The sequence below is a fragment of the Cupressus sempervirens genome, chromosome 1 (assembly GCF_028749045.1).
Source record: "Cupressus sempervirens isolate cs-2001-9-10 chromosome 1, ASM2874904v1, whole genome shotgun sequence".
In the NCBI taxonomy this organism is placed as follows: domain Eukaryota; kingdom Viridiplantae; phylum Streptophyta; class Pinopsida; order Cupressales; family Cupressaceae; genus Cupressus; species Cupressus sempervirens.
The window spans coordinates 309,270,399-309,283,850 of record NC_143118.1 but is presented as its reverse complement, the minus strand read 5'-3'; the positions used below and the strand labels follow the sequence as shown (position 1 = coordinate 309,283,850).

Genomic DNA, 13,452 nt, shown 5'->3' with positions numbered 1-13,452 from the left:
AAATTCGTATCCCACAAAAATGAACCCCCAAAGTTGTGATAAGAAAATTCTCCTCAATTCGGGGCACTAATTGTGCGTTTACCCGAGAAGACTCTTTGCACAACTCAGTTAACTCAAATTAACTTTTATTATCTTTTCTAATCCTTTTGCATTCAACTTTCATGCACATTAAGTTGAATGATTAAATAACTTTATTTAAAATTTCACTTGACTTCAATTCTTAATTAATTTATTATTTTAAATCTTATGTGCACTTTTAAGAAATTAAAATAACATTATTAATTTTTTATAATTTAATCTTTTAATTTAATTCTTATATTTAACTCATGTTTAGATCATGCGATCTAGAATTCTTAATAAATTAATATCTTTCAACTTTTTAATTTATTTTAGAACTTAATTGATAACATATTTTATTAATTTAAATAACAATAATATTTAGCATTTATTTAAAAATGAACTCCAAATATATTATTATTAAATTAAATAAATATTATCCTGTTCTAAATATATCTTGAACTTTAATTTCCAACTTTAATTCTTGTATTTAATTAATTAATTAATTAATTAAATATAAAGATATCATAATAATTCCTTATTAAATTAAATCATTAATTAGTCTTTTTAATTAGACTTAATTAATAGAAAATACACCAAGGACTCATAAAGCAACATACGAAAACCCATCATAGAAAAATACATACCAAATCAAACAAAAGGGTTATAATCACAAAATTACATCATTTGATGCATTCAGAGGGTACTTAACTCAGATACTTGTCCTAATTATCAATTAGGACAATTGGCTAAAGGGTTTAGGATTTGGACTTAAGAGTTTATCTCCCCTCTCTTACCATTGAGACAGTGCGATAGAGTACGCTCATCCTGACAATTTAGGGAAGTTGATACCCGGTACCTGCAACCTGCATAAAATCCACGCATGTACAAACACAATATTCTAAGCTAAACAGGCAATGGCAGGAAGTGGTGCATCGTGTAGATCCCGACTAGCAGGTGACTACGACTCCCTTCCTTAACCATATCAGAAACACCATACATAAATAAAACAGCACGCACACCATACACATGCAGTATGGGGTAAGTATCCATAAGAGGCACATGAAATAATAAGCCATCTAACTAATCATCATCGATAACTAAAACCATTGAATAATCATCATACATGCACGAAATATAGAGTACCAAGTAATCTCATCATATAATAAACTGAGTGTAAACATCCTCTGATAATCTCTAAAATAATAATACTACTCATCAAACATAAATTGGCCTAAAAGAGTTTGGCAATCATATCATAAATGTAGGTCGAAAAATGTAAACTAGGTGCAGGCACTACAACAACTGCATACACACCCCAACAGAATGGAGTGGTTGAAAGGAAGAACTGTACTATGGTAGAAATAGCAAGGAGCATGTTACAAACCAAGGGTTTGAACAATTCTTATTGGGTTGATTCAGTTGCTACAGCCATATATATTCTCAACAGGAGTCCTACAAGTGCCCTACACAAGATGACTCCATATGAAGCATGGTATGAGAAAAACCCTAATGTAAATCATTTTAAAGTTTTTGGTTGTTTGGCTTATGTTCGCATCCCTAATCAGAATAGGCAAAAGCTAGATGCTAAAAGTGAATCATGTATTTTTGTGGGCTATAGTGAGGAAAGCAAAGCTTATAGATTATTCAATCCTATTACTAATAAGTTTGTTGTTTCAAGAGATGTGATTTTTGATGAAGGGGGAGTTTATGGTCATCAAAAACAACATGTTGGAAAGCCAAAATCAGTTTTGGATGATAATGATATTGCTGATAATGATAATGAGTAGCCAGCTAATGGTTCTATTTCAAGATCACCAAGCCCACCAAGAAACCCCTCACCAATCCCAAGAGCAAGTCCATCCTCAAGTCCTCCAAGGAAGGTAAGAAGATTGAGTGATATTTATGAGAGGTGTCAAAATCAAGCACATGAAGAAGATCCAATAAGTGAGATAGTAAATTTTGCATTACTTGCTAAAGCTGATTTTGAGCCATCATGTTTTGAAGATGCACGTGCTAATGAGGTTTGGATGCAAACAATGAATGAAGAGATGGATTCTATTGATAGGAATAAAACATGGGAGCTTGTAGATCTTCCACATAAGAAGAAGAAGATTGGCACAAAATGGGTCAATAAGACCAAGTATAATAGTGATGGGAGTTTTGAAAGACACAAGGCAAGATTGGTTGCTAAAGGTTTCACTCAAAGGTATGGCATTGATTATGAAGAAACTTTTGCACAAGTAGCAAGACAAGAAACTATTAGGATGCTAATCTCTCTTGCAGCTCAAAAGAAATGGAGTATTCATCACATGGATGTGAAAAGTGTCTTCTTGAATGGGTACTTAGAAGAAGAGGTATATGTGGGATAGCCACAAAGTTTTGAGATTCAAGGCAAAGAAGATTATGTCTACAAGTTGAAGAAGGCTTTGTATGGCCTCAAGCAAGCACTACGTGCATGGTATGCAAGAATTGATGGATATTTTCAGCAGAATGGCTTTCAAAGAAGTAAGAGTGAACCTACCCTTTACTACAAACAAGAAGGTAATGATATTCTCATTGTGAGTTTGTATGTTGATGATTTGTTATATATGGGTAGTAGTTCAAAGATGAAAGATGAATTTAAAGTTGCTATGATGAATGAGTTTGAGTGAAAGATTTAGTTCTCATAAAGTACTTTCTTGGCATGGAGGTTTATCAAGGTAAAGATGAAATTTTTATTTGTCAAAAAAAATATGCAAAAGATATGTTGAAGAAATTTGATATGGCTGATTGTAAACCTCTTTCCACTCCAATTGCTCATGGAGTTGCATTATGTAGAGATGATGGTGCTGAAATTGTTGATGAGACATCATACAGGAGCATTGTGGGGAGTTTGATATTTTTAACTCACACAAGGCCTGATATTGCTTATTCAGTTTCATTGGTTTCAAGGTATATAAAAAATCCATCAGAGGAACATATGAAGGCAGCCAAGAGAATTTTGAGTTCAAAGAAGCAAAGTATGGTTTCTCTCTCTTCTACAGAAGCAGAATATGTTGCGGTCACTTCAACTGGCACACAAGCTTTATGGCTTAGAAAGCTTCTTAAAGAAATTGGAGATATACAGGTTCAGCCTACTGTGATTTTTTGTGACAACATAAGTGCCATTAAATTGGACAAGAATCCAGTTCATCATAGCAGGACCAAACACTTTGATCTTAAACAACATTTTATCAGAGATTTGGTACAAAATAAAGTGGTTGAGTTGAAGTACATCAGCATAAAGGAGCAAATTGCAGACATCTTCACAAAGGCAGTTACAAAAGATCAGTTTTTGGTACTCAGAGATCAGATTGTGAGTCCTCTCAGCATCAAGGGGGAGTATGAAGATTGATGCTGAGATCTTCACTTCAAACTCCAGCTCCACCGCTCCATTTCCACCGTTCTATAAATAATTTATAGAATACTTCAGTTCAGGAGTAGTTTAAACAAGAAGCATGCTGTACATATGGCATGCATTAGATGATATTTTTGGATGCATTTTAGTTTAGTCTTAGTTACTTCTTCTCCCATCCTTAATCATTGGCATGGATAATGCAATTATCTTAGCTTTCTTTTTTAATTTAAAGACTTGCATTCCAAGCAGTATGTTGTCTTTTCCTTTTGTAATAATTTCCTTCAATTAGATTAATAAAAGATCATGATTCTGTCCCCAAAACAGAGTATGCTCTGTTCTTGAGCAAAGTTATTTTACTGTTATGGTGTATTGGATATTATTTTTTTTCTGCTGTTGTTTGGATCTTTCCAGATTTCTACAGAAAGACCTAGGGAGCCCTAATCTTATATCCCTCACTTCTTTTAAGCTCTTTCTCATTTTCGACTGTGTATCCTTTTTTCTATCCCTATTTGTTTGTATCATGTGGGAGATGAGCACAGAGCTTACCATGGGAGACAAGATGTTGTTCATGACCATCAACAGTTTGGTTGTTTGCTTCAGCTTTGGCTTCACATCTTATGGGTTTATGTGTGCAGTGTATGTGATGCTGCAGCGTAAGGTTAAGACCTTCTCTTGGGTTGTTTTGGGAAGTCTCGTTGCCATTACTTTTTGGGCTCATGTCGCATTTTTCCATCAATCGGCACAGTTTGTAGTGAAACGGGCTAGATTCCACCGCCTTTGCAGTGTATCTCGTCTCTTCGATGATATTGTTGAAAAGGTATGGTCTCAAGTAGAATTCTGTGGGCTTCTTAGATGTCTCCGTTCGGGTGATGATGTCTTGTAGGATTTAATCACTGGACATGCTATGTGTTGTGGTCTTGTGAAATTTCTCCATTCAAATGATGATGTTAACACTAGTGGGCCGACTCCTGAATATGAGGGTCTCCATAACAACTCCCCCATTAGTGCGTACGAGCTTAATTCTCATTCTGGATCACTGTTCTTAAACTGTACTTAGTAGAACTATGTCCGCTCTTCGCCTTGAACTCCTTTAGCTGTAATACTTCGTTCCTATCATGTCCCCTTTTCAAATAATTAAAAAATAATAATCTTTGCTAAGGTAGGCTAGGCCCAAGAAAGTGAAGTTTCGGAAAAAGGGAGTTAATCTTTGGAAACCGTTGGACTAATAAATGAAAATTATTATTAAAATATGTTTCATTAACCTCTCTTGGACATGAGTTACATTTATGCCCTCTTTTAAGGGGGTTTGGAGGCATTTTGGGCTCATTCCAGAACTTGATTTTTGCTCATTCTTTGTTATTCTTCAGAGGCTGCCAAACCTGTGGAGAAGGAGACCCAAGAACGGGAGTTTGCAGGTTTCCAGGGAGACCCAAGAACGGGAGTTTGTAGGTTTCCAGGAAGGCTAAGGACGAGAGTTTGAAGCCATTCCATGTGCATGCTCATACAGAGTTTGCCTTTGTGCTGAATAGTGTAGATTTGTGGGTTTTTGGGTGTGGTTTTTTGCATGAGTTTGGTGTTTTCAGTTGAGCATTTCATATCAGTTTTGGTTGCTGCTGTATTTCAGACTTTAAGCTGTTAAAATAGAGATGAATATATGTATTGGGACGTGATTAAACTTCTGAGATAGTTTATTAGTGTTTTTGTGGTGTTTCCGGGCATTTTTGTGTTAATTTCGGGAGCCCGATGAGCATAGTTTTTGTCCTACATTTGTGAGCTGTTTTGTAAAGGCTATATAGATCTGGAAATGAAATTTTATAGGCTGTTATGCTGCTCAAATTTTTGTAAAAATGTCTACTTTCAGATTTATTAATAACAGGTGAAGCTGTGAAGCTTTTTGGCACTATTTTCGACATACCCGATTTGGAGTTTCTTAAGAAATTTGGTGGATCTTTGTGATATCAGTTGTTTGATCTTAAAGATATGATTAAAGGTTGGAAATATCATACAAAACCAGTAAAGGGACATTTCAGTTCCCTTGTTGAGCTGTCGCATGAAATCTGTCACTTTAAAAAATCTTCGATTTCTATAGAAGTGGTATTTATAATTTGCTTCATCGGCTGCTTTCATTTGCTTGATATATATGTAATTACGGGAAAGAAAGGCTCTGAAAACCCAACTAATTATGGTCGTATGCCTATATTGTAGGTTCTTCCACATTAAAATTAAAACTAAAAACTAACAATCGCATTTTGGTGTGCAATAGGTATGTCAAATAAGTGTGGATGGTCAATTCAATGGTGTGAGAAATACCAATTAAAATCAAACTTAATCTTACAACCCTAATCCTAAAAACTTTACATGGCTCTTGCAAAAAGTGCTTGGCACATAAAGGTGCCGAGTGCTAGTTTTACTTGGCACTTGATGGTGCCGAGTGGCAGGTTGTTCGGCACTTGAAGAAAAGTGCTTGGCACAGGAAGCTGCCGAGTGCCAGATTTACTCGGCACTTGCTCGACACTTGATGGTGTCGAGTGACAGGCAATAGGTGTCGAGTGAACTTGGCATAAAGAGGAGCTCGGTAGCAATAGATGCCGAGTATGCTGGGCTCCAAGAGAAATGCTCGGCAACAATAGATGCCGAGTGAGCTCGGCTCCAACTGAGAAATTATAACTTAAGAGATTTCAACGTGAATGCTTTCACCATTAAAACCAGAGAGCCAAAGTTTTAAGCTTTCAAAAAAATTTCTCAAATGCAACATATAAGGAAAGATCAATAGATTCAAGTATGCTTGCTTGCTTTCTATTCAACTGAGATTTAAACTATTACAAAATCTAGGAGCATTCGGCTTCAACCAGAAAACCCTAAAATAACCCAAAACTGATTATGCTTCAAAAAACTTTAAACCTGCAACTCTAATGGCTGCATACAAAGGTGCCTGGAGAAATCACTGTTGCAACAGGACGAATCTAACAATGACAAACTTACAGAGTGAGCAAGGGAAACACGTGCAACTACAGGCACAAACTTCTTTCCTTCTTCCTTCTCTGCTTAGCTCTGCAACTTCTCTCTGATCTGCTTGATCTGTTAATCGAATGAATGATAAAACATTCCTTTTTTTCTTTAACAAAATTTTTTCCCCCTCTTTTCAGAATTTGAAAAAACCTCACCTACCCGTATTAACTTTTTTGTCTATTCTGGACGTCAGGGTGGTAGGTGAGTGTTTGGCTCAAGGGGCAAACGTCAATGTTGCAATAAGTTTTCCAACAAATGGGAGTAAATTGTTTGGTAAGGATGAACCATCAATTCAATAGAAGGGAATTGGTTGGTAGAATTATGTATAGATGTGTTTGATGATTTATTTTTATTCCCATCTTTATAAAGCTTTAATGTTCCAAGAACAAACAAAATTGTAATGTTAAGGAAAGTTCATCATAGTTATTGCATTGAATGAAAATCTAGGATCAACTTATTGAATATTGAATAATAGATTTTTACATGAATTTCAAAACTATAAATTTGTGGCCATACAATTAAGAACCCAAAAAAATTAATTGTTGCAAACAATTTCAAACTTGACAAAGAATTTAGTTGGAAATATAAATGATTTTTTTTTTCTCTAGCCACTTTTGAACAATGCATGTGAGATAACATTTGTTGTGAAATGAGGAAAACTCATTCGATGAAAATGAAATTATAAGTGGGAAGAAACAATAACTGATTTGTTGGGCTCCAAGCACCTGACAGTTCAAAATAAATGTGGATTAAGACACTTTCAATTGTGCATTGCATATTAATGAACAAAACATGAGAAATAATTTCACACATCATATCGGTGTTGCCATTGGTTGTTACCTAGTAAGATAACCTCACCTTTGTCATTACTTTTAAGTATCAATCATGATAATGAATTTTCTATCCCATGCTTAGTAAAATCAAGATAGTGGATTCTATATCTTATACTCTACTCTAAAAAATATTGAATTCATAGGCATTAGGGATGCAATAGTCATTTTTTGCTTGTGTGAGAAGTTGAGAAAGTTCGTGGGATTCACAAAATTTACACAGTTTTTAGAAATCATTTAATAGAGGTAAGAAAGTTCCCACTAATTTAAAACTTGTTGACATTCTCCTAAGAGGATTCATGAATTTTAGCAAAATTAAAAGCACATGACCATTTTCTTACAAGCCCAAATCTGCCATGAAAGGACAATCGTGGAGACATAGTGACTACCACTGAGGTGATCTAAAACATAGATGAATTATCACCTTTTAACAATTCTCAACACATTAAAAATGATAAGTTGATTCTTTATCAAAGCACATGACACGATATTAAAAACCTCAATTACTCTAGCCTATTACATGTATTTCTCTAAATTTGCAAACTTCTACTACTATTTAGATCCCTCCTCTCCATATTTCTAACATAACATTACCTTGGTGGTAAAGTAATTAAATAAATAATAATGAAATTAGATCTATATTATTATCCATTAATAACAAGATCAGTTTCATGTTTCCAATTGGAGATAGAGAAGGAGAACAATGTTTTGAGCTTGTTAGTTTGGGCAACACTTTTTCTATCTACAAGGTTAAAATTTATTATAGGGCTAATATAGAGATTATTTTTGTATCCTAGATCATAAGGTTAATATTTATTTCTAAATAACACACGTACTTTTGTATTAGTAGTGAACAAAAACCTACTTTTGTCTTTTTGATGCATTAACACTAATTAATGGAATCCATCAAGATACAACATTCTCATTGTCAAAAATTGTTTGGGGGTTCATGTAAAAATTACAAACATGTGTATTTTTGGGTTTTCTTTACCATGGACCATTAATTCAAAAGAAATTATATTTAATTTGTTTACACATGGACTATTCTAGGCTAGTAGAGTATTTAAGGTTCAATCTTAGTAATTAAAAAAATTTCTCTTTTTATTCCATAAAGTTGTGTAGTTTGAATCATAGTATAGTTAGTTATTAATGTTTTCTTTGCAATAAAAGTCTAAATAGAGACATGATAACTTCTAATCAACTATACATTCACTTATAGGGGTTGAAGACTACATTGGAGAGTTGTTAAATGTTAGTAATTGAAAAATTATGTCTTGTTGTTTCATAAATTTGTATGATTGGAGTCATAGTCTATTTAGCAAGTATTATTTTCTTAGAAAAAAAAGTCTAAATAAGGAAGGGATAACTTAAACCAAATAAACATTCATGTATAGTAGTTGAAACACAAACCTTTGATTTATTAAATTAACAAAACATTATTACCTATAGATTTATGTTATGTTGCAACAGTATGAAATAGACATAATATATTTTACATTTAAATATTATAATATAAAACTTGAACCTTAATCTAATTTTTAAATATAATATTATTTAAGCTTATAAAAAAAGTTGTTATTTTATTCAAACTCATTATAAGAATAAGATTAATCACATCTTATTTTATTTAAAATTTCTTATAAATATTTAGTTACTTTTAATTCTAATTGAACATAATTTAAAAAACAAATTAAAATATGTTTTTATGTATATTATAATATAAAATATTAACTTTGATATCTCATATATATAGATCCTCTTTGATATCTCATATTATAATTTTTTTAAACATTCACCTCTATAAAATAACTTTTAATATTCATAAATTACATTTTTATGTATATTATAATATTAAATATTAAATTTGATATCTCATATATATATAGATCTTCTTTATTTCAAAAAAAGATAATTTATAATAAAAATACATATATTTTACTACTTCTATAAGTAAACCAACCTTCAATGTAAATATATAAGAAATAATAAAATCAAAACTAAAGGCATAGGAGGGATTAAATGCATATTGGCTGGAATGTCTGACGAGCTCAACAGGTGCCTTTGGGATTAGCGACACTAACTGAAAGGACAGACACAGCATCGTGTACGATAGGAATGGTGGAGGGCATGAAGTTATGGGCATTGGCATCTACATATATGGCATCTACAAAATAGTTTACGTTTTAGCCCTTGCCATCTACAGCTGTATGTCAGAAAGTCCATCTTTGCCTCTCCGTTTTAAGAGGTTCTTTCATTACCAACATCAAAAGCGTCAGCATTTATTGTGCCCTGTAAATTTTGCTAAACTACTGGAACTATCTTCTTATTCACATTCTGAATAAATGTGGTCCATGCAATAGTTGTAGCCCATGATTGTCATTTTCTATCAAATCCATGGACCACTTTAAGGGGGCCATTTAAGGGTATCATGTTTTTTCTGCCTTTGGTCTACTGGAATTGGAATGAGCGTGCTATAGGGTTAATTTGAACCTAGGACAGGATTAGGATCTTTTTCTCTCATAATAAATTTAAATTGATAGAAGTGATGCTACATACAACATTGTAATAAATTGCAAATTTTTTTTTCTGATTTTGTTGTTGGGAGTATTTTTCATTCACATCTTTAGACTAGTGGGGTGAAAATAAGAGGTTCCAAACAAACTTCTTAAAATGGTACCTTTAGACCACCTTGCACTCTATGAGTTCTAGAGACAGCTCTCTTAATATGGAAAAGCCCAAAGATTAGCTTTAAGCTCTTCACTCACCTATGAAAGTTCACCCAAAATATCCAAAAAATTTGACATACACATTAAGAATTCTAGGTGCTGGATATTAGCCTGAAAGACTATTGAATTGTCTCCTCTCATGACTATTATCAACATCTATACAATTTGAAATCTGAACTTTAAGAATATCCTTCATAACATTAGAATATCCCATTATAGATTAGAGTCATCCATACCATATAAAGATAATTTTCAACCATACATATATTGAACTACTCTATAAGAAAAAATAAAAATATAATTTTAATCACTTTTATATATATGAGCGAATCTCATTAAAAATTCCTATCTTTAAAGTTCAGACATCTCTCAAGTCAAATGTACTATAAAACAACGAAATTTAATGCTTACCTTTTCCCAAACCATATGAATTGTACATACTTTATTGAGGCCGACATCTCGCCAACCCAGTAAAATACTCTGAAACGAGATACACGCTTACCCTCTTCCCGAGCCTTGTGTGAATGGCGCAGGGCCCATCTCACCGAAAAATAAAATAAACGAAATAAAGTCTTATCCCCGCTTCAAGAGTGTCAATCTCATTGCAGAACGTTGATTCCGAAAGTTGTAAACCAGGAGGACAAAATTCTTGGTATCCTTGAATTGGTTCATTAATTTGATGTGTTAGAAATTGACAACTCTGGTAGAAGTACTCGTAATAGGTCAGTAAAATGTTGGGAACTGTTTTCTTTTTCACATTTTCAGTAGCTTTTTATTAGTTGGCATTGGCAGCGCAGAATCAATAGTCATGTTCACGGGCTTAAGCTGCAATCACAGCATGGAGAACACAGATAATGTAATGGGATTCTTCTTGGCTTGTCGAAATACCGACATAAGGACTGCAAAAGAGCTTCTCAAACTTGCCGATCCGTCAAGCTTGTTGAAAGCGGAATGGGAAGGAAGAACATGTTTTCATGTGGCAGTAATTGCAGGAGACCAAGGTTCATTCTTTTCATACACTCTTTTGTTTTATTTCATCCGAATCTATTCTTTACCTGTGTTTCTCTTTTTTAATACATTTGATACATAAAGTGCAGATTTGTTCCTAGAGCTAGCAGATCTGTTCCGAGAGCTAGCACCAAAACTACTAGTCCAAGGTAATTCTCTAGTTAAACTTGTTTTTTCTTAAAATAAGTGGCCAAGTTTTACTTGTTCATGTAGCTTAACTACGCGGTTTATGCAGACTGGAAAGATTTAATGAAAAAGACAGACAAAAAGGGCAACACGGCTTTACATTTAGCTGTGAGGAAAAATTACGTGGATCTAGCCAAACATTTGGTAGAGTTGGCAACGAGGTATGGATGCAAAGAAGCCGATTTGTGTGACTGCGTCAATAATGAAAGAGAAACTCCACTGAAATTGGCAGCGAGTTTGGGACTCAAAGAAGCTGTAGAGTTTTTAATAACTTGCACATCAAACGCCCTGCATTGTGTTGTAGAGCTTAACCAAGTCAAACTTGTTCATTTTTTAAAAGAGAGGAATCATGGAAAGTTGTCAGCACTTATCAATAACCCTTACCAGCCGCCCACCCCAAATGATGCCGATAGAGGTAACTGTGCTACAAAGTCATCTGATAATGGAGGTAACTGTTCTACAAATAACCACCCAATTGTGGTGATTGGAGACACGCCTTTGCACATTGCAGCAAGGAACAGATATGACCACGTAAGATTCTTTCAGGGTTTGATGCTCACAACTCCATTCTCTCTCAGGTTTTACTGATACATTAGGGTTTGGGAAGGCAACTAATTGCCCCTCTTTTTTTCTCCTTCTTTCGTGGTGTAGATGGTGAACTTGCTGCTGAAGGTACGTGGGGTGGACAAGTCTGCTCGGAACAGCGAGGACAAGACACCATATGAAGTTGCAAGAGAAGTGACCGAATACCACGAATCATTTAGGGTTATAAGGAAGCTGGCAGATTGTGAAAGGAATTCCAAGGCATTCATGGAGTGTGTGCCACAGGTGAGCAATGAAAAGCGGGTGAGAGCGAGGGAAGGGGTGGAGGAAGCGTACAAGGCAAGGCGCGATGCAGAATTAGTGGTGGCGGGACTGTTGGCCACCATGACATGTGCCGCTGCTTTCACTGTCCCCGGCGGTTTTGAATCGAAGAATGTTAAAGACCGAGGGAGCCCTAATCTTGTGTCCCTCGTTTCTTTTAAGCTCTTCCTCATTTTCGACTGCGTATCCTTCTTTCTATCCCTTTTTGTTTGTATAATGTGGGAGATGAGCTGTGAGCTTACCACAGGGGACAAGATGCTGTTCATGACCATCAACAGTTTGGTAGTTTGCTTCAGCTTTGGCTTCACGTCTTATGGGTTTATGTGTGCAGTGTACGTGATGCTGCAGCGTAAGGTAAAGACCTTCTCTTGGGTTGTTTTGGGAACTCTCATTGCCATTACTTTTTGGGCTCATGTTGCATTTTTCCATCAATCGGCCCAGTTTGTAGTGAAACGGGCCAGATTCCACCGCCTTTGCGGTGTGTCTCGTCTTTTCGATGATCTGGTTGAAAAGGTATGGTTTCGATTAGAACACTGTGGGCTCCTCAGACGTCTCCGTTCGGCTGATGATGTTTCGCAGGATTTAATCACTGGGCATGATATGTGCTGTGGACTTGTGAGATTTCTCCGTTCAGATGATGATGTTAACACTGGTGGGCCACCTCATGAACATGAGGTTAGCCGTAACAACTCCCCCTTAAGTGCGTACCAACTACACTCCCGTTCCGCGTCACCGCTTCTGAACCGTTCTTGATAGAAAAACTCCGTTAGCTGTGTAACTGTTCGTTCCCTTGTTTAGCTGTCGCATGTAAATCTGTCACTCTGAAAACTCTTCAATTTCTGTAGAAGTGGTGTTTATAATTTGCTCCATCGCCTGCTTTTGTTTGCCTGATATATGCATGTGATTACGGGAATGTAATGCTCTGAAAACCCAACTAGTTATGTTCGTAAGCTTATCTTGGAAGTTCTTGCACTTTGAAATAAATGAATATAACTATCTGTTTGGATTCATGGTTGAAGGTTTTGATCATTTCACGGCTTCACTCTTTGTTTGAAGGGTTGGAGGTTGATTATGTGAAAAATCAATTGTAGTCACTGATTATCTTTCTCCTATCATAAATGATTATTAAACTGCTGAAAACAAATTCCCAGCTAATATTGAAAACTAACACAACTGCAATTTCACTTATAATACAGAAAGAAATGAACAACACAATGAACACAATATTTTTGGACAAATTGTTCTTGGAAACACCCCTAAGGGAAAACCAGTTCTATAGATGAGGAATTATATTAAACTTCAACAAATCAAGAGATACAAAATTTCTTGCCTCTCACTGGCAGAACTCTGACAACCTCCTAATTTCTCCCGCTGATATTTCCCACTGTTATCC

General features: G+C 35.0%; 1 protein-coding gene across 3 annotated transcripts; it reads left to right on the top strand.

The window, feature by feature from the left end:
• Positions 1-10,566: 10,566 nt before the first annotated feature.
• LOC149577338 (uncharacterized) lies at positions 10,567-13,067 on the top strand. Of its 3 annotated transcripts, none has more exons than XM_089831457.1 (5): positions 10,567-10,723; positions 10,839-11,002; positions 11,099-11,158; positions 11,245-11,726; positions 11,847-13,067. In XM_089831457.1, the coding sequence occupies exons 2-5, from the start codon at positions 10,840-10,842 to the stop codon at positions 12,810-12,812; spliced, it is 1,671 nt and encodes a 556-aa protein (XP_089687583.1). In that variant the 5' UTR covers positions 10,567-10,723; position 10,839; the 3' UTR covers positions 12,813-13,067. The 3 variants fall into 3 exon arrangements, with proteins under 3 accessions (XP_089687583.1, XP_089687466.1, XP_089687528.1); XM_089831402.1 differs by having other exon boundaries at positions 10,593-10,723; positions 10,799-11,002; XM_089831340.1 differs by having other exon boundaries at positions 10,590-11,002.
• The last annotated feature ends 385 nt before the right edge of the window (positions 13,068-13,452 follow it).